The sequence below is a fragment of the Gracilinanus agilis genome, chromosome 4 (assembly GCF_016433145.1).
Source record: "Gracilinanus agilis isolate LMUSP501 chromosome 4, AgileGrace, whole genome shotgun sequence".
Classification (NCBI taxonomy): Eukaryota; Metazoa; Chordata; class Mammalia; order Didelphimorphia; family Didelphidae; genus Gracilinanus; species Gracilinanus agilis.
The window spans coordinates 390,020,716-390,042,903 of NC_058133.1; the positions used below are offsets into that span (position 1 = coordinate 390,020,716).

The 22,188-nt window shown below is 36.9% G+C and overlaps 1 protein-coding gene across 1 annotated transcript in view; it reads right to left on the reverse strand.

Moving 5' to 3' along the window:
- Positions 1 to 21,190: 21,190 nt before the first annotated feature.
- Positions 21,191 to 22,188, reverse strand: part of SLC18B1 (solute carrier family 18 member B1) — a 41,254-nt gene continuing 40,256 nt past the window's right edge. The window contains exon 18 of the mRNA XM_044675442.1: positions 21,191 to 22,092. Within this exon, the coding sequence (XP_044531377.1) occupies positions 22,017 to 22,092 (76 nt within the window). The 3' untranslated portion in view covers positions 21,191 to 22,016. The remainder of the gene's footprint in view (positions 22,093 to 22,188) is intronic.

Below are 22,188 nucleotides of genomic sequence, written 5' to 3' on the forward strand. Positions count from 1 at the left end.
TATATATATATATATATATATGATTGACCAAAGGACATTTGCTTAACTGTTGTATAGGAAAGATATTCAGCAAAGACACTTTCAAGCATTTAGTTTGGATAAATGCAGTCCTGACCTGTCTCCATATGAAAACACTAGCAGTTCAGGATGTGGCAAATTTAGTTCATCCTGAGACAATCACCAAGTCTGAAGGGCACCAGCTCCACATAGAAGAGCTTTTATATATAATATAATAATTATTATATTATTTTAATTATTATATTGATTATATTACATTAATTATTGATTAGATGTACATTTAATATATTTATATATAATATATACTTTTTAATATAGCCAGTAGCCGAGTCAAAAGTGGCACAGCTTGAGATTTAGCCCCTAGGTGAATCAAGTCCTAGTGGTCTACCCTGTATAAGGAGAGGAATTCTTGAAAGTTGTGATTCTATCACATGATACCCTTGATGTCAAGGTCTAAAGGATCCTCTAGGGGACCTTTTGCCATTTAATAGTATTAGGACTTTTGCTGAACAATTCTAATCGTACTAGTTTGAGGAGTCTGATGTAGGCAGGAATTAAAATGAAAAAGAGAGGCTTTGAGAGACAAAAAAAAAAAAATTAGGAAGAGAACCAGGACCAGAAGATGTTGGGTTTTCTTCCTTTGGAAGGACTTAGTGCCAGATCTTAATAATCTAGTCCACATTATATGTATATTTAGCAATGAGTCTCCTCACATATGGTTATTTAAATTAATGTTTTAATGAAAAAAATTGATTTTTTTCTCCTTCCCAAAACTCTCAATATTAAAGAAAAAAAAGGAAAATAAAACCCTTATTACAAATATGCACAAAGGAAAAAAAAACATTCCTACATTGACTATGTCCAAAAAAATATGTCTTATTCTTCACCCAGAGTCATTTACCAGCTCTCTATTAGGACATCAGTACCATACTTGCTCAAGTAAGGAAGTGACTGACAATTAGCAAGAGCAGCACCACAAACACCAGAGCCACAGAAGAGATGAGGACACCTTTGGCACAGTCAAAGTATAAGACAATGACACTGAATAAGAGAAGCACCGGGATACCAGGTCCTACCACTGATGAGGATATTCACAACATCTGTTGGTAAAGTGGCTAAGAGGTCAGAAGGCTATTCCATTTAGCCAATCCCAGGACCCAGGTGGACAGTGAAACTTTCCTGTACCATCGCTAACTCAAGTATTCCCTGACTCACCTACCAAAATCTTCCCCTGCCAAGAAACCATGGCAGGGACATAATGCCAAATCTTGACTCCCCCTTAGAGAACTCTGGGGAGGTACTGCCTCTTTCTCCTTTGGGGCACAGTAAAGACTGCTTCACCTTTATCCAGGGGTTCAGGATTACTATGAAGTCAGCTAGGGGATTCTCATTCTTCTAAGGAAATGGTTGCCTCATCTTTAATTAGATGGATGATATGATCTCCCATCCAATGCAATATGGCACCAGAGTTCTCATATCCACATTGGTCTTAGGCTTGCTTCCCAACTTCTACTGTTATTATAAAGATTCCAACCTATGTGTTTCATTTAGCAGAGAGAGTATGATGTGTCTGATGGGTATGGACCTGATCGACAAACAGCTGTATGCAGTTCAGTTCTCTATCCAATTGTGGTTTTTGTCCAATTTTCTGTCTTGTGAAAAATTATTTGATGATGGGAGCTATGGGAAAACTTTATTCCATTGTTTGAACTTACCCCTGCATGGCTGAGAAGTTAAACCACCCTTACCTACAGTTTAGAGATCCTTTGTAAATCATTTAACTATTAACAAAATGATTTACTTAGTCATAGCAGGAGAGGAATTTATTTTTAAATTTTTAAAATTTTATTTAATTGATCAAGAAATTTTTCCATGGTTACATGATTCATATTCTTTATCTCCCCTACTTCCACCCCCTCCCATAGCCAATGCACAATTCACCTGGGTTTTACATGTGTCATTGATCAAGACCTATTTTCACATTATTGATATTTGCACTAGGGTGATCATTTAGAGTCAATATCCCCAATCATATCCCCATCGACTTGTGTGATCAAGCAATTGTTTTTCTTCTGTATTTCTACTCCCACAGTTCTTTCTCTGGATGTGGCTAGCATTCTTTCTCATAAGTCCAGAAGGAGAGGAATTAAGGATCCTTTCCCTACCTCAGTTGAGGATCTTAATCTTTTACTGAAGAAAATGTCATTCGGTCATGTCTGACTCTTTGTGACCCCATTTCTTGGTAGAGTTATTGAAATACTTTACCATTTCCTCCTCTGATTCATTTTACAGATAAGGGAATTGAGGCTAGCAAGGTTAAGTGACTTGCCTAAGGTCACAGAGTAAATGTCTGAGGCCACATTTGAGTTCAGGAAGATGAGACTCCCTGACTCCATGTCTAGCACTCTATCCTCCGTGCCATCTAGCTTCCCCCTGTTATTGCTGCCCCATATTACTGTTACTCTCGGGGATTAATAGTATCAGTCTGGAGAGGGATTAGTTGATTCCTCATTCCAATCTGCCCCCTGCAATAACTATTGGATTTCTGAAGCATCACTGAAAAGTGTGAGAACTATGACACTCAAAAATAGTTATCCTGGGGGCAGCTGGGTAGCTCAGTGGATTGAGAGCCAGGCCTAGAGACAGGAGGTCCTAGGTTCAAATCCAGCCTCAGACACTTCCCAGCTGTGTGACCCTGGGCAAGTCACTTGACCCCCATTGCCTACCCTTGCCAATCTTCCACCTATAAGTCAATACACAGAAGTTAAGGGTTTAAAATAAAAAAAAAAATAAAAAAAATAGTTATCCTATTATACTTGGGACAACTAAAACAGAGAGAAAGACTCATTATTTCATGAGCTTAAGATACTTGAAATCGGTCTCACTAGCTCCTCACTTTCACTCACCATTTATATCAACTTACCTGCCACATTTCATCTTTTTGTCTCCACCAATATCTCTCCCAGGGGTCCCCTTTCCATTCACGCTGCCATGACCTTTGTCACCTGTTAACTAGACTTCCTATTAGATCCTTTTGCCTTGAGTTTCTCCCCACCCTAATCCATCTTTCACTTAACTGCCAAAGTGATTTACCTACAATACAGGTCTGATCAGGTCATCATCCTCAATAGGGACCCAGACAAATACATATAGCCATAGACAGACAGACAGACAGATAGATAGATAGATGGAAGGAAAGATGACGAATGGATGGACAGATGGACAAATGGATAGATAGATAGATAGGTAGATAGATGATAGACGGATGGACAGACAGATAGTTAGATGATAGCTAGATAGATAGACATAGATAGACAGATATATAGATGGATGGACAGACACAGAGCTAGACTTACATATGGACATATATGTGAGTATATATATAATATATATAATACATACATATAATTAACAATTGGATTTTAAATATTTTATAGATCATAGTCCCATGTGAGACATACTGATTTGGAATAATTAATTATTAACATTCACTTTTTCATAAATGTTATAATTAAAAAACACTGAACTCTACAAAACTGAAATGATTGTTAAACTTCTATACTATCATGGTCAATATTGAATACTCACCTTATAATTCCATGCAGCATTTATAACCTCTGATAGTTAGAAGAGTGAATCCATCCTCTTATCTTCCCAGCTGTTGCAAACTAGTTATCAGATATTCCAGGAAAATGTTTTAAACCAAACTGGCTTTAAAACTAAACTAAATGTTTAAAACTAAAATCACTCCTTTGCTGCCCTCAACAGGCCACAAATATCCATAGCTTCGTTTTCAGAAAGTGCCTTCCATTGCTGATACCCAAGTTAGAATACACTGAACAGAATAGCTGGCTATTGCTCCCTAATAATACACATTCCAAGAAAATGTTGGCCTTTTTGCAACATCATGTGTCAAAGAATAACACACAGTGAATACAAACTTTTTCATTCTTCAGAACTCTATTTTTGCAATGTGTATGTGTGTGTGCTTGTGTAACATCCTTTGTATATAAAATACATCAAAATTATAATTTAAGAAAATTAAATCAATTGGATTTTATATTTCAATTGTTAATGCAAACTTATAACAGTATTTTTATATTAAAATTTGCACTCTGCCTTTTTTGCACTATTGTTTTTGACAGTTTAAACAAGAGTACAAAATTAAAATATTCTAGTCTGTACAGAAACTATTCAGCCTATTACAAAAGTTTACATAACCAAAGACACCATTCTATACCATATGATTGATATGGGGGCACAGGATCCCCTGGACACCCCAAGTCTCTAGAGGAATCTCAGGGCAAAGAATACATGAGGAATTTCCCCATCTTGCATCCCTGCCATTCTGGCTGAAGAAAGTAGGCTCTAGTGCAACCAAAATGATGGCTGAATAAACAAAGGATTATCTAACTCTTATTTTAGATGCATTTGCACTAGTTTTATGATAGGGGTCTTAGCACAGAGGGATACTTTTTGTTTGCACCTCAAACATCACCAAGTTCCTCAAGATGGGCAGCTCACACACTTTTATGATCAGGATGTCATAAATGATGTATAGCTGTGCTTCCGCTCCAGACTCCAAGGCACCCCACAATGCCACCTAACAACCCTTGTTTGTCCCCTTCCCTAACTTTCTTCCCTAGTCAAATAGATCCTTTTCCTTTAAGGAATAAAAATCCTGAACCCCTTCTGCTAATTCCAGGAACAGAACCTGCTTGGCTGGCAATTTCATTGCTTTCTCCAAAACATCTAAGTTCTTGTTCATCAACCTGAGAAACTTCCTGGGAAACAGGTGTGTGTGTCCTATTTGGCAGTATGACAGCACTCATGTACGTTGGCTATGAATGTGGCTAAGGAACCAACAGGGAGGCACGGGCTGCCAAAGCTGTCCCACAGATGGAAAACCAGGAGGTGGCCGTGGCTGGAGTCTCTGGAAACGAAGACCAAGATTCCTGGCACATTTATAGATCGGGGACAGCTCTGGATTATGTCACTATTGGCTACTGGCTGATTATAAATCTTATGAACACATCCCATGAGATGACACTAAGGAAAATCAAACAATGCATCTTTAAGAGTCAAGTACAAGAAGAATGAAATCACTCCATTCCCAGCAGCACTTGGGAGCTTTTTCAAAACAAAACTCAGATTCCAAAAAAAGGATCATTCATTTATTTAAGAACCTTTGACGAGATACCTCCTGGGTTGAAGGCACTGTGTTAGATGGGGAAAAAATAGATGCCAGAAAAAAGAAAGGAAATCAATTAGTCATTGGAAAATGAATTCTTTTTTGTTTTCTTCAGAAAAGGGCTTTGTTAGTAAATTATTATAACCTATTAAAATGAATAAATAGAGGGTTTTTTTCCAATGAAAAGGAAGCTAGAAGTATCAGATCTCAAAATGTATTTCAAAGCAATAATCATCAAAACAATCTGGTATTAGCTAAGAAAGAGTGATGGATCAGTGGAATAGATTAGGTACCCAAAACAGTAATAAATGACCACAGTAATTTAGTTTTAGTTTAGTTTTGTTTTAAAACCTTTACCTTCTGCCTTAGAACAAATAGGCAGAGGGGGCAGCTCAGTGGATTGAGAGCCAGGCCTAGAGACGGGAGGTCCTAGGTTCAAATCTGGCCTCAGCCATTTCCCAGCTGTGTGACCCTGGGCAAGTCACTTGACCCCCATTGCCCACCCTTACCACTCTTCCACCAAAGAGCCAATACACAGAAGTTAAGGGTTAAAAATAAAATAAAGAAAAAAGAAAAGAACAAATAGGCAGAAGAGTGGTAAAGCCTGGGCAATGGGGGTTAAGTGACTTGCCCAGGGTCACACAGCTAGGAAGTGTCTGAGGTCAAATTTGAACCTAAAACCTCTCATCTCTAGGCTTGGCTCTCAATCCACTGAGCTACCAGCTGCCCCCAGTAATTTAGTTTTTGATAAACCAAAAGATACAACCTTTTGGGACAAGAATTCACTGTGACAAAAACTGTTGAGAAAACTAGAAAATGGTATAGCAGAGACTAGAAATAGATCAATATCTCACATTATATTCCAAGGTGAGGTCAACATGGGTACATGGTCTAAACTTAAAGGGTTATGTATGCTATGACAAACGAAAGAGCATAAAATAATCTTCCCACTAGATATATGGATAAGAGAAGAATTTATGACCAAGCAAGAGATAGAGAGCATCATAAAATATAAAATGGGTAACTTTGATGATATTAAATTTAAAAGTTTTTGTGCAGACAAAAAAATGCAACCAAGATTAGAAAGAAGGAGAAATGTGAAGGTATGTATTGCAAGAAAGTACAAGTATAACTTATATCAGACTATAATATCAGGGTAGGGCAGTAGGGAGGGAGGGAATGAAAAAACCTGAATCTTAAAATGTCAGAAAACAATTGTCAAAAATTATTTCTACATGTAATTGAAAAAATTAATTTTTAAAAAAGAAGGAAATCAGTAATCTGGGAAAAATTTTTGTAGCAAGTATCTGATAAAGGACTAACTTCTCAGACATATAGAGAATGAAGTTAAATTTATAAAAATAAAAGTAGTTCTCTACTGATAAATGGTCAAAGATATGAAATAAGAAGTTTTCAGATGAAATCAAAGCCATCTATAATCACGTGAAAAAATTCTCTAAATCATTCTTGATTAAAGAAATGCAAATTAAAACAACTCTGAGGCACCACCTTACACCTATCAGATTGGCTAATATGACAGAAAAGGAAAACGATAAATGTTGGAGGGGATGTGGCAAAATTGAGACACTAATATATTATTGATGGACCTGATCCAACCATTCTGGACTGCAGTTTGGAACTGTGCTCAAAGGGCTCTAAAATTGTATATACCCTTTGATCCTTCAATACCATTACTCGGCCTATATCCCAAAGAGATTTTTTTTTAAAGGGAAAAGGACTTATTTGTCCAAAATATTTATTGCAGTTCTTTTTATAGTTATAAAGAATTAGAAATTAAGTGGGTGTCCATTAATTGGGGAATGATTGAACAAGATGTGGTATATAATAGTTATAGAATATTATTGTGCCATAAGAAATGTCAAGCAGGATAATTTCAGAAAAATTCGGACTTACATGAACTGATGTAAAATGAAGTGAGCAGAACCAAAAGAACATTGTACACAGTGACAGCAATATTTTTTGATGAACAATTGTGACTGCCGTAGTTATTCTCAGCAATGCAGTGATTCAAGACAATCCCAGAATCATGATGAAAAATGTCATCTTTCCTCCAAGAAAGAACTGGTTTAGTCAGAATGAAAACCAAAATCTACTATATTTCATATTCTTTCTTTTTTTTTTATTTGAGATCTTTTCCACAAAATGACTATTATGGAAAAATGTTTTATATGATTATATATGTAAAATTTATATGAGATTCCTTACTATATGAGGGAGTGGGAAGAGCAGAAAGGGAGGGTATTTGGAACTCAGAATTTTAAAAAATGAATGTTAAATCTCAACATCAAGAGTTAGAAAGAGAAATTCCACTTAAAATCACTCTAGATAATATAAAATATTTAGGAATCTATTTGCCAAGACAAAGACAGGAACTATATGAACACAACTACAAAACACTTTCCACACAATTAAAACTAGATCTAAACAATCAGAAAAACATTAATTGCTCATGGGTAAGATGAGCTAATATAATAAAAATGACAATTCTACTAAATTAATTTACTTATTCTGTGCCATATCTGTCAAACTACCAAAACACTTTTTTTTTTAATAGAACTAGAAATTATAACAAAGTTCATTTGGAAGAACAAAAGATCAAGAATATCAAGGGAAATAATGAAAAAAATGTGAAGGAAGGGGGTTTAGCAAATCAGATCTTACTATAAAATAACAGTCATCAAAACAATTTGGTACTGGCTAAGAGACAGAAGGGAGGATCAGTGGAATAGACTTGGGCTCAATGACCTCAGCAAGACAGTGTGCAATAAATCTAAAGATCCCAACTTTGGGGACAAAAACCTACTATTTGACAAAACTGCAGGAAAATTGGAAAACAGTATTGGAGAGATTAGGTTTAGATCAACATCTTATACCCTACACCAAGATAAATTCAGAATGGGTGAATGACTTAAATATAAGAAGGAAACTATAAGTAAATTAGGTGAAGACAGAATAGTTTTACCTGTCAGATCTATGGGAAAGGAAAGATTTTAAGAACAAACAAGAGAGAATATTACAAAATGTAAAATGAATAATTTTGATTACATTCAATTAAAAAGTTTTTTACAAACAAAACCAATACAACCAAAATTAGAAGGGAAGCAACATATTGGGAAAAAATCTTTATAACAAAAACCTCTGACAAAGGTCTAATCACTCAAATTTATAAGGTGCTAAATCAATTGCACAAAAAAAATCAAGCTATTCCCCAATTGATAAATGGTCAAGGGACATGAATAGGCAATTTTCAGATAAAGAAATCAAAACTATCAATAAGCACATGAAAAAGTATTCTAAATCTCTCATAATTAGAGAAATGCAAATCAAGACACCTTTGAGGTACCACCTCACACCTACAAATTGGCCAATATGATAGCAAAGGAAAGTAATAAATGTTGGAGGGGATGTGGCACAATTGGGACATTAAAGCACTGCTGGTGGAGTTGTGAATTGTTCCAACCATTCCTGAAGGCAATTTGGAACTATGTCCAAAGGGCTTTAAAAGACTGCCTGACCTTTGATCCAGCCATACCACTGCTAGGTTTATACCTCAAAGAGATAATAAGGAAAAAGATTTGTACAAAAATGTTTATAGTCGTGCTCTTTGTGGTAGCAAAAAAAATTGGAAAATGAGGGAATGCCCTTCGATTGGGGAATGGCTGAACAAATTGTGGTATCTGTTGGTGATGGAATACTACTGTGCTGAAAGGAATAATAAACTGGAGGAATTCCATGTGAACCGGAATGACCTCCAGGAATTGATGCAGAGTGAAAGGAGCAGAACCAGGAGAACATTATACACAGAGACTGATATGCTGTGGCACAATAGAATGTAATGGACTTCTGTACTAGCAGGAATGCAATGATCCAAGACAATTCTGAGGGACTTATGAGAAAGAATGCTATCCACATCCAGAGAAAGAACTGTGGGAGCAGAAACACAGAAGAAAAACAACTGCTTGATCACATGGGTCGATGGGCATATGATTAGGGATGTAGACTCTAAATGACCACCCTAGAACAAATATCAATAATATGGAAATAGGTCTTGATCAGACACATGTAAAACCCAGTGGAATTGCTTGTTGGCTATGGAGGGGGTTGGGAGGAGGGAAGGGAAAGAACATGATTCATATAACCATGGAAAAATATTCAAAAATAACTAAATAAATACACTTAAAAAAAAGAAAATCCCCCAAAAATGAATGTTAAAATTGTTTATATATGTAATAGGGGGGAAATAAAATATTATTTTTAAAAATAGGCCTTTTTCCACATTGAAAAATGACCAAATATAATAAATTTTTTTGTAGGGGAGCAGGAAAAGGGAAGCAAATTCCTATTAAAATTGACTTGGAAAAAATTTGTAAATGTATTTAAATGTAAACCTCCCAATTAAAATGCAATAATCACAGGGAGACCAAAAGACTGATATATTTCAGTTGCTGAAACTATCACCTGGACTCTTTTGGAGAAATGTGAAGAGCTCATTAACTGGTCTTGGAAACAGAAATAAGAATCCTGGCCCCAAAGAATACAGGTAAAACTATATTACTCAATCAGTCTCTTCTTTGCAGAGGAAAGTGGATCGTGGTTGTAGAATATGACATAAACCATATTTAGTTTATGTGTTGGCTAGTTTTGTGGAACTATTGTTTTAAAAATTCTTTGTTATAAGGAATGGCTGACTGGGTGACAGGTGAGGAATATATTGGGAAATGCAGAAATGCAGTGGATATGGAAACTAAGTATATCAACATAATTTGAAAAAGAGAAATAAAAATCCTTAAACTTGTTTATATTGTTTATGATCTCCTAATCAATCAACAAATACTTATCCAGGTCTTTACTGTGCCAGAAACTGTGCTAAATTCAAGGGATGTTAAAAGAGGCAAAAACACAGAAATGGTTCTAGCTTTCAAGGAGTTTACAAACTAATGAGAGAGAAAACATGTAAATAAATGGGTATGTATATATTTGCAGAGTAGAAAGAACCTGGAATAGAGCAAAAGACTCTAGAGATTGAGGAATCTAGGAAAGGTTTCCCGTTGAAAGTGGAATTAAGGTGAATTTGGGAGAAGACAGAGATTTCAAGAGGCAGATGAGAAGGGAGAGAATTCTAGGCAGGGAGACAGCCAGTACAAAGCACAGAAAAAGCTGGTATTGCTTGATCATAGAACCACTGGAAGGGAATAATATGTGAGTAGACTGGAAAGGTAAGAAAGGGTCTTAAGGGCCAAACAGGAGCTTATATTTGATTGTGGAAGTTACAGAGAGACAAGTAACTTTCTAAGTAGGGAGTGACATGGTTAGAATTTAATGTTTTAGGAAAATCATGTTAGTACCTCTGTGGTGGTTGTGTGTGTGTGAAATACGTTGTATGTGGAGTGGCATTCTGGGGAGGCTCGTACCCCCAGAAATCACTCTGAACAGACAGGAGACTCGATAAGATGCTGGCAGAGAAAAGAAGCTTTTTTTCAGAGAAAATAGCAGACAGAAAGGGGGAGGGAAAAGGGGGGAAAGGGAAGGAAAAGGATTCTGCCCACACAAGCTGCTTCCTTGGGGCAAAAAATGTCCTCTCTTCTTCTAGGTACAATCACAGACTTTTATAACAATCCTGACCAAGATTCTCCTCCTCCCCTCTGTACAATTCCACAGAAGGGGTGGGGATGGGGGCTGTGACGTCCACAGCCTTGAGCATGTGATTTTCAACATTACATATCCCTAAAGACCCCCATGATCCAGAAAAACCGGTGACTCTCGTGGGATTCCCAGCCTAGGGACTATAAGGATACTTTTGAAATTTCGCTTCTTCAGCTTATTTTATAGTCTGACTTTCTTCCCAGGGTACAAATTAACTCTTTTTCTCAAGACTTTTGAATAAACGTCAGGAAAACTATAACTTTTATGGGGTGGGGATGGAGGTAGTTCTACTCCAAGGAATAGTAAGTAATACTGACGGGTCTTGAAAATTGGGTTTCCAAGTCAAATTAATACTACTCTGAGAATGACATACTCAATCTCATCCCACGTAGTTGGAAAAGAGAGAGACAAAGCAGGGAGACCAAGTAGACGATTATTGGGATAGTCCAAGTAAGAGGTAACCAGGGGCTGAATCAAGTTGTTAACTACATGAAGATAGAGAAGATGTTTAGGAAAGACATAAAAATAGAAACATCAAGACTATGGCAATTTATTGGGTCTAAGGGGTAGGTTTCATAAGCAGTATGTGATAATGTCCAGGTTTTGAATCTGGATGACTAGGAGGATGGTGGTGTTCTCAATGGGAGCAAGGAAGTTTGGAAGAGTTGAGAGTTCCTGGGGAAAGACAATTAGTTCCTTTTAAAATATGTTGATTTTCACACAGAAGAAAAACAACTGCTTGATCACGTGGTTTGATGGGGATAAGATTGGGGATATAGACTCTAAACAATCACCCTAGTGCAAATATCAATAATATAGAAATAGGTCTTGGTCAATGACACATGTAAAACCCAGTGGAATTGCTCATTGGCTATGGGAGGGAAAGAACATGATTCATGTAACCATGCAAAAAATATTCTAAATTAATGAATTAAATAAAATTCTTCAAATAAAAAAAAAAGAAATGTACCAAAAATAAATAAAAATAAAATATGTTGAGTTTCACATAACAGACATCCCAGTTGGAAATGTCCAATAGGCAGTTGGTGATGAAGTTCCAGAGCTCTGGAAAGAAATTAGGACTGGAATATAAATCTAGAACTCATTTGCATAGAGAAAATCATTGAACACATTAAAAAATTTAAACAAAGTAATATTTTCTTCAGAAATAATTCTTAACTTAACACAATCTCCTTTACTAAATTTAATCTTTCCTTCCATTTATCCTATTGCGTTATTATATGTAACTAGCAAGCTAGTATTTTACTATTGTAAAATAAATAAAATAAAATAAAAATGATTGTGATATTTTATTATTTCACTCCTCATCATATTCTAATTTGTTGCCAAGTTATGATCCTACCTCAAAGAAGTTTTATATTTATTCCTTTCTCACACATACTCACCAACCTAGTTCAGATCCTCATCCTCTCTTCCTGAACTATTACAACAATGGTGATATCAATACCCTCAATTGCTTGTTCTTCTGATTGGAGATCTGAAGTGGAACAAAAACTCTTCAAGATTCCTTTCACAGAAGACCCAGAAGCTTAGCCAATTCTTTATTTTCTGTCTGCTGTATTGCCTGATTTTGACCCTCCATCCATCTCCCCTATTTCTGCATCTTTTTATGTGTTGTATTACCTCATTAGATTGTGAGTTCCTTGAGGACAGAGACTATCTTTTTCATTTATATTCTAGGTATTTGGCACATAGTAGGTGTTTAGTAAATGTTTCCTTTCTTCCAGATGCTAGAAAACAAACAAGAAAGCTACCTTTTGTCTTCTATTCTTCCTCCCCAAGTCATTGCTAGCTGACTGCTGATTCTATTCTCAGCAAAAAAGAACCATGGAAGTAGGGTGGGCATGGATGTGGGGAGGTGTTGCATGAGATCCTGGTGATTTTAGGCTATCAGACATAGATGTGAGGAAAAGTACATCATACTCTTTATCCTTCCCAAACTGGGAAATGGAGGTAAAAATTCAAGCAATAATCTTTCTGTGAAATTAAACCTAACAAAAGATTATTATTATAACATTATAATTATGAAAACTTCCAGCTTAATTTATGCTTCCCTAGCAAAAAAGGCCCAAGCTTTTGAATTTCCAATAGTACAGTTAGAGGTCCTTGATTTCTTTCTCAGCATTGTCCTGACACTCAAGAACCACCAAATCACTCCCTCATAAAGAATTCTTTCTAAATTCTGTATATTAGTTTGGGGCCTCAGGCCAGACTGGAAGATATAGGCAAAAGGATTTTCAGAGAAGTCTATAAAATAAAAAATAAAAAAATAAACCCAAAGCTCACAGCCATGGGGCATGGTTGTGTTGGAGATAAAGAGAGGAGATAAGGATTTTGAATAATAGGAGTCTATGCAGAATAAAATCAAATCCTTTACTTCAGCAAAGGTCTGAGACATCCTTTGTTTTCATCAGTGTAGTGGATTCCTGGGTGAAAACTCCATCTACCCCAGTAGATTAAGTAACTCGCTTGTAACCCACAATCTTAGATGGTAGCTGAAACTCTGAGAACTTATGACTGGTTCAGTCTCATACAACCAAAAGGTGCCAGAGGTAAGACTGAAATTAGGACTTTCTGACTCTAGTAGCACTTAATGAAATTTTGAAGTGCACAGCAACCTGTGAGGTAGATAGTGCTAACATGTCATCCTATTTTATAGATGAGGAAACTGAGGCTGAGAAATGAAATGATCACAAGGTTCGTGGCTCCAAGGTTAGGTCAGTAATGATCCAAAATAATCTGGCAACAGCTTAGCATTACAAAGTTCAATTGGCAAGCACTATTCCATCAAAACATTTTAAATTTATTCCTTAGAGAAACTTGCTTCTCAGGAAAATTAATAGTGGATTATATTATTTAATGAAATATTTCTCTATGAATTCATTCATTTCCTCAGACTCCGAAGATGAAGGTCAGGCAATTTCTGAAGGGCATCTGCCTGAGCAGGACTCTTGCTTTTGTTTATAGAAGACAGTTGAACTAAGCTCCTATGCTCCCATGGACCTTATCCCTCCACTATAGCTCAAAGTCTGACCAATTTCATGTTTGGGGGTTTCCATGACACTATCTATCCACCTCAGCCTCTGCCATCCCCTTCTCCAGTTGCTTTCCCAACACTAGGGTATTTTCTATTGAGTCCTGTCTTCTCATTATGTGGCCAAAGTATTTAAGCTTCAGTACCTTCCAGTGAATAGTCTGAGTTAAAACATTTCATTTACAGACATACCTTTATTCAGAATCTTCTTTAAGGAACTGAATTCAAACCATTTTGAAGCATTTGTAATAAGAAACAAACATGATGGTGATACACAGAGGTTGCAAAAATCAAATACTTCCTTGATCTCAGTTTCCTCATTTATTATATGTTGAGCTTGGACTACAAACTATCCAAGGTTCCTGCCAGTTCCAGAATGATAAGATTCTAATATTTCAACAGGAAATGTTTAGTAAAAAATGTTCATGTTGATATGATTTATTTTTAATATTTATTATTTCCTTCTTTCTTTCTTTCTTTCTTTTTTTTTTTTTTTTTGTTAAGAATAAAAAGCTCAAATCAGTTCTTTGGGTTCAGTACTCATTCCTTTCTGCCCCACCCAAAGAATTTCTCCCATTTTAGAATAGATAGGAAAGCAAGATAATGGGAGGGATGGTGGGATCTGCTTTACCCAGGAAATAAAGCCAATTTATGCTGGATATACCCACATGGAACACAATTGAATCCTTCATTAAGAATCATTATAGGAGTCAGCCTCAACCAGACAGATCTCTGCTTCAGTGGACACAAGACCTGTATGCCACCAACCCAACATCCCCAGGGGATGAAGAGTTGAGAGTTTTGATAGATCACCTCCTCATTGGCCATTCACCAATTAGACATGTCTTGGATGTCCAAGGGAGGGGTGGAAGAGCTCCCACAATTGTCTATTTATGGGTCTGGGTGAAGGGACTTCTGGGTCTTTGATCAATGAGAGAGATTATTGATCAATTAATTTATTGATTAATGCTAGCCTAATAATGTAATTGATGTTCTTATCCAGAAGTCAATTTCTCAGAATTTTTAATTGTCACAATGATGAGGACACAGAAAGGAGAACCAAACTATTCTGCCTGCAGAATATATGTTTTGGGATGTTTGGAAAAGACATACTTAAACTTTTTTTTTTCAATGTTCATTTCAACTAGTCATTATGAGCACAAGTGAATACTAGATGAAGTACATAGTAAAAGAATGAAATGCTTGAATAAAAGAGTCCTTGCCCTTAGGGAGCATATAGTTTCCAAGGAAAATAAGACAAGAACCACAGAATTTAAAGAGCTAAAAGGCAAGGATCATCTCATTCAAAACTGGCCTACTCCCCATCACCACCATTTTATGGATGCAGAAACTATGGCTTGAGTACTCAAATGACTTGCCCTAATGGCTACATTAGGATTAGAATTCAGACCTTTCATATTCTTTCTACTACATCATTCTGCTTTTCTTTACACAAAATATTTAATCATTTATGCATAAGAAATCCAGAAAGAATCATGTGTAGATTTTTCAAAATATGACCTCACTCAAATGTAGTTGTTTTTTTTTAATTTTCCATTCATTGGGGTCTCTATTAAATTGGTGACCTAGCACCAAAAGAGATATTCAAGCTTTCACAAAGTTAGACAGAGATATTCAGGGTGTTCCAAATGTATTAGTTTTAGGCTATTAAAACTTAGAGCCACACTTGGGACACTCTGAATTGTTAAAAATATACATACTTCTTTCTGAAAAATGTTAATTTTTTCCCAGGTAATACTTGACATTTTTGTAGCCTTTGTAGCTTAGAGAACTATTTGTTCCCCTTATACATGAATTTACTCCTATTTATAAAGAGAGCTTGCAGCTAGGTGGGCCTAAAGAGTCAGGAAGATCTGAATTCAAATCCAATCTTACTAGCTGTGTGATTCTAGGCAAGTCATTTAACCTGTTTGCATCAGTTTCTCCAACTATAAAATGGAGATAATAATAGCACCTACCTTCTGGGGTTGTTGTGAGGATTAAATGAGATAATATATGTAAAGTTCTTAGCACAGTGCCTAGCACATAGTAATCTCTCTATAAATGTTAGATATCATTATTAGTAGTATGATCTTGGTCAAGTCACATAACATATCTCAGTTTCCTCATTGCTAAAATGAGGAGAATAATAGTACTTCTCAGGGTTGTCATAAGGATTAGATTGAATATTTATTGAGGCAATTAGGAAAAAGCACCATGACGGTAGGATTGTTATTGGTGTGGTAGCTTAAAGGGTATGAAGGTTGAAAACCTCTTGCTGTTCTGACAACTAAAACTATCAAATGTTCCCCTACATCAATGAAGTCTCAAGATTGGGGTGAGAGGTACACATAATGTTAAGGAACTGAGTGGTAGGATTTTCTGAGTTTTCAATATCTCTAATGTAGTGCAAGGATGCAACAGAGGCTTTTGTTCTTGCAAGAGTCAACTGTAAACTTCCTGGCAGTTAGAACTCTTAGAATGTTCACAAAAGTTCAGTTGGAGTCTGAGGCTTGAAGAGAGCTGACGTTCCAACTGAGGCTCTGCTTTTGGCTTTTGGCTTAGCTGGGCCTGTGCTTTTGTCTCTGAGCAATTTGAACCTAGCTGATTTCTCTGGACCTCTCCTTGACCTCTCCATATTATACCCCTGTTATTTTCCCTGAATTTCCCTTTGGGCTCTGGGAGGAAGGGTGGTTTGGTTTTGGTGACTAGACTTTATGGGCTTTAGTTTTCTGTAGGCAAGTAGAACATCCTTAAATCAAGCTATCCCTTACTTTATTGATCTAGCAAATACTTTACTTTAAGACAGTCAAATCTTCCTGACTGAGAGAGCAGGTTCTCTCTCAGTCTAACCCTCCTGTGACCCTTCCTCCACCTGCAGCTTTCTCCCTAGTGGCTGTTACAAAACCCTAAACCCCTCTCTCCACCTGATTAACTCTGGTATTAATAAATCCCTTTGTTACCTATTCAAACCCTCTGGTGAATCATTGTGTCGAAATTAAGGCAAGGGCTGAAGAGGGAAGGAATCATTTTATTTTATTTCTTAAGGGAACTGCGGGCATCCATCTTGGCAGGAAGTCTTTACCTGAGACTTCCTCCTGCCATAAGTTTGACTGGCAGGGAGGAGCCCTTCGACTCCTCCCTCAAGAGACATCAGAAACTGACAAGAGAAGCACTCCAGCCAGATTTAAAACATTTCTGACTGGCCTAACTCCTTTGTATCTATAGAGATACCTTTCCTCACCTTGAAGGGTTCAGCCTATCTCCCCCAATATACTCTGTCTCTAGCCTCAACCTCTAGCCTGATTTAAGCTGCCTCTCCTGAATACCCCATCTATTCCCTTACCATCCAAAATACCACCTCATTCATTCCTTCCCTACATTCAGCCATCCCCTTCATTCCTCCTCCTAATACCTGCCTCACCTTTATCCCTCCTTTTAACTAAAGATTCAAATATTTGCTCATTTCTTGATAACACTAATGATTAATTCTTGCTGTCTCATGAGATCATTAGCTTTTATAAAGACTTATTTTCAGCTATGATCTTTTGGTTTTCCTTTTTGGTTTGGTCTATCCTGCTTTTTTTAGCTTCCAGCTGGTCAATTCTGGTCTCCAATTTTCTTACTACTTCTTTTGATTTCTGTGCCTCTTTTTCCATATGGACAAATTTGTCTTTTAAGCTGTTATTTTCTTTTTATATTACCTTCACTTCTTTTCCCCACTTTTCTTCCCATTTTTCTTCTATCTTTCTTACTTGGTTTTCTAATTCCTTTTTGAGTTCCTCCAGAGCTTGTGACCAATTTCCTTTTTTTTTTTTTGAATGTTTGGTTGTGGTTTGCTTGTTTCTCACTTTCTGCTGTTGCTTCTGTATTTTGCTCTTTTTCTCCATAGAAATTTTCCAGGGTCAAGAGCTTTTTTTGTTATTGCTTATTCCTATTGTGGTTGGAGGATTGGGATTCCTGCATGTTGGTGGTCATTGCTTTTCTCAGCTTCTGTTTTGCAGGACTTTGCCTTGGCACTATCTTCCCTTCCCTGTCAGAAGCCTGAGTGAGGGCAGGTAACTCTGTGATGTTCTTTGTGTGGCTTGGGCTTTAAAGCATTTTGCCCTGAGGCTTCCTAGCCTCTGCTGCCTCTGCTGTGGCCAGATGCTCTGCTGCCCAAGCTCCAAGCTCTTCAGCCTCAAGTCTCACTGCCAAGGCCTGGCACAGCCTTCAGCCAGCCCCCGAGAATTTAGATTGCCCTGGCCCTTGCTCTAACTCTGGTGCAGTAGGTAGTGTGGGGGAGGGGTTTCATTTTGCGCTTTGATTTGAGCAGTTTTGCCCCTTTATAGTGTTGGAATCTCCACTCCCTGCCTACCTTTCATGCTGTATCCAGTGGGAGAGTCCCTTTACTCCTCTGATTTTGATTTTTGTCCTTTTAAGATGCTTTGTAATGATCAGTTGGAAGGAGATTCAGACATCTCCTGCTGCTATGTAGCCATCTGGGCTCTGCCCCTCCCCCCAACATCTCTAATTAAAAGTAATCATTGATGATTTCTCATTGATTCAGAGAAACTCCAATTTGTACCAATTCTGCATGTTTAGCCTCACCTTAAAACTATATGGATTTCCCTAAATTGGTTTTTAGAAACAGAAGACCTGATGATTAGGTCAATACTAAGTACATAGATCATAAGCGCAGACATTCAGAGTTATATTCTTAATTTTAACATGGATTTCAGAATACTAATCAACTGAATGTTTCTGAGGAATTGACCATTACATAGAAATACCTAAATAATCAGTGACTTTATAGATGGAGTACTCCCTTGTGTCATTTGGAATGGCTGTAAGCCCTGGAAGACTACATCTCCCAGGATTCTCTCTCTGCTACAACTTCCCCTGACACCTCCCACTTCTTTTGGGGGTGTCAGAGAAAGTATAAAAGGGAAAGTTTGGCCCCTTTTCTCTCTCTCTCTCTCTCCACCCTGGAAGCAGTGCTCTCTACCCTGAGACCCTGATCTCTCTCTTGGTGCCTTTTTCCCTTTCCTCCTACCTCCTAGTTTTCCCTAAACCTTCTCTTTTCTAATTAAAAGAAAACCTAGCTATTCTAAACCCTAAAGTTGCTCTCTGATCATTTATTTGAGAGTTCTGGTCAATTTCCTCCTGCTGGGGCTGGGACTGGCTACCTTCCTCTCCCTTCCTCTCTCCTTTCTCCCATCCATCCTACCTTCCTACCTTCCTACCTTCCTCCCTTCACTTTCACCACACACCCTCCACTCATGCAGATGATAGACTCAGCTAAGTGAGAATTGGGACAGAAAAATTTATCATCCTGTGGCCAATCTGGTAATGAGCCTCCTAGACCAAAGTTAAGCTATTTCTCTAGAGCCAAGAGGTACAAGATGTATGGGCATGTACATGCCTTGTCAACTCAGTAGCTCCTGCTAGAGCTTGTACTCTGTCCATATAGACTTTAAGTATCAGGGTCATTCCAGAGAAAGAACTGTTGGGATTGTTTTTCATATCAATATATTTATGGCTTTATTTTGAGGTTTTGGTTATGTATGACCAATACATACAACAATGACCAATATGGAAGTATGCTTTGCATGATAATAAAAAATAAAAAGAATTTTAAAAAATGAACCTAGGGTCATATTCATGTTGTGATGAAGCATCAGAGTAAGATTATAGTGCATGACACTCAAATATGAAATTCTAACACAGAAGAGGTTCACTTGGGAAAACTTCAGCATATCCTCAAAGTTCTGGCTTCATGAGATTTTTTTTTTTTCTGTCCCAATTGGCTATTGAATTCCCTTCTTTCAAGGCTCAACTTAGACCAAACCTTTCCTGATTCCTCTGTATCCCACCCCATCCAATCATATATTATGTATTTCAGTGACATTCTAGATGACTTTAAATTTTTTTTTTTTTACATATTCTTCCTTGTAGTACAGTTGGTCAGTTGTGAGTATGTTACACCCCCTTTCCTTAGGCTGTAAACACTGTGTCCTTGTGTTTTGCATTCCCTAGGCACTTTAAAAATGTTTACTGAATTTCCTTGATAAAAAGACCTGGTAATTATTTTTCTTGGGGAGAAGGGGAATTGGAAATAGTTTTTAAAGCTACTTAAAAGGAAAAAAAGTGAATATATTTAATGCACCCAAATGTTTACTTGGTGGAATTGAACTGACTAGGAATACAGCCTTCAGATAAGAATTTTAAAATGAAAAAGAAAAGCTGTTAGTATATGATACTATTAGTGTAAAGTAAAAGCATAATCAAGGGTGGGGAGAAAATGCACAAAGACTACAATAATAGAATGCAACTAAACTCGGTACAATGATAATGATCAAGCTCAGCAATGAGAAGAGTTGGGAAAATGTGTCTTAATCAACCAGTTGACATGTAATAAGTACCTCTTATGTGTTGGGAGGGTAACTTGGTGGCTCAGCAAACAGAAAACTGAGCCTGTGAAGTTCTGGGTTCAATTCTTGTCTCTGATTTTTACTGTGTGACCTGGGGCAAGTCACTTTAACCTCTGTTTGCCTCAATCCACCAGAGAAGGAAATGGCAAACCAGCCCAGTGTCTTTGTCAAGTGAACCCAATGGACAGTATTATATTGCTAAGGTCCATAAGGTCATGGAGACTAGACACAAAGACTTGGATACGACTGAACAACTAAACAATTTGAAGAAAAACAGAGATAATTAAGAGGAGATGAAGAGGGAGAACATTCTGGTGCCAGTACAAGGGCACTTGGAACAGTAAATCAGCTATCGTGGTTGGATTATAGCCTAGTTGGAGAAGAGTGGAGTAATCAGACCAGAGAAGTAAGAAGTTACCTGGTTGTGGAAAGGCTTTAAATAAATATCAAAAGACTTTCTATTTAATCCCGGTGGGAATAGGAAGCCAGTAACACTTGCTGAGCATGGAGGTGATCTATGCTTTAGGGAGAATCACTTTGCCACCCAAAGAGAAGATCGTTTGGAAAGAGGAGAACTTGGAGGAAAGGAACCAAACTGAAGGCTCCTACAATTGCTCAGGCAGGAGATAAAGAGAACCTGGATTGGGATGATGGTTATTTGTTTTGTGTGGGAAGGAAAGGTGATGTCTAGAAGAGTTACTATGAAGTAGAAATGACAAGATTTGGCAAATGATTGGCTCTGTGGCGAAGTAAAAGTAGTCATGATGATCCCCAGGTTTCAAGCTGGATGACTATGGTAGTGGTGTCCTTTGTGTGCAAACAAAATATACTTCATATAAATGTCTGCTTAGGGTTTTTAATTTAAAGGAGTTTTCAAACCTATTATTTTAACAAAAATACAGAAGGTCTCTCCATTTTATAGATGAGGAAATGGAATCTGAAGTTGCTGAGCTGGGATAATCGTATTGTATACACACACAAGTCCATAATTGGAATTGGAGAAACTGTTATAAAAAGACAAATTTAAGTTATGTTATTCAGGTGCCTTTCCAAAGTACATGTTATTCTTTTCTTTTCTTTTTTATTAAAGAAAGAAGGGATCTTTTAGATTTACATCCCAATATGAAGGAATTTTTCATTCTGAAATAGGTAGATAAATGAGTTCAACACAATATTTCAAGTTAATTATTAATTTCAAATTCATTTTTCACAGTTTTGAGTTAACATTAAGTTTACTGAGGTTATCCATTTTGTCTGACTTATCTAGAGATAAAGTTAAGTTATTCCCTCCCCAAACCCTTTATAAAGGTGCATTTACAAAATGATTGCACTTATGATTAAACATACACTGTGGTAAAAAACATGAATACATTCAACAGCTCAGGGCAAAAAGCATGGAGCTTTGACATTCAGTTAAAAACAGATACAAAAACTTTCCATCATTTGTTATGTACAATGTGCATGAAATATATCAAGGTTAGTAAACTTATCAGGGCACTTGAAGCTTTGCTCTGGATCATTCAAAAGGTAGTGTCAACACAGTCAGAAGGTAGGTTTGGAGGCCCTGGGTTGTGCTTGTGAGCCCTTGTTTCAGAAAAAAAAAAAGAATTTCTGATTTCTAAAAGTAACTAGACTTTAGCTTCAGGCTATCAATATCAATATGAAGTATGTAAGGCTATATCCTATGGGGCAACAGGGATGTTCTTTCTTCTCTTTCTTCTTCAGTGCTGAGGGTATTTTGCAGTTCATATCTACAGTTTTGAAAAATAGAGAGAGACATTACAATATTTATTTTTTAAATTCAAATTCTCATTCATTCATTTATTCATTCTTTTCTTCCTTCCTCT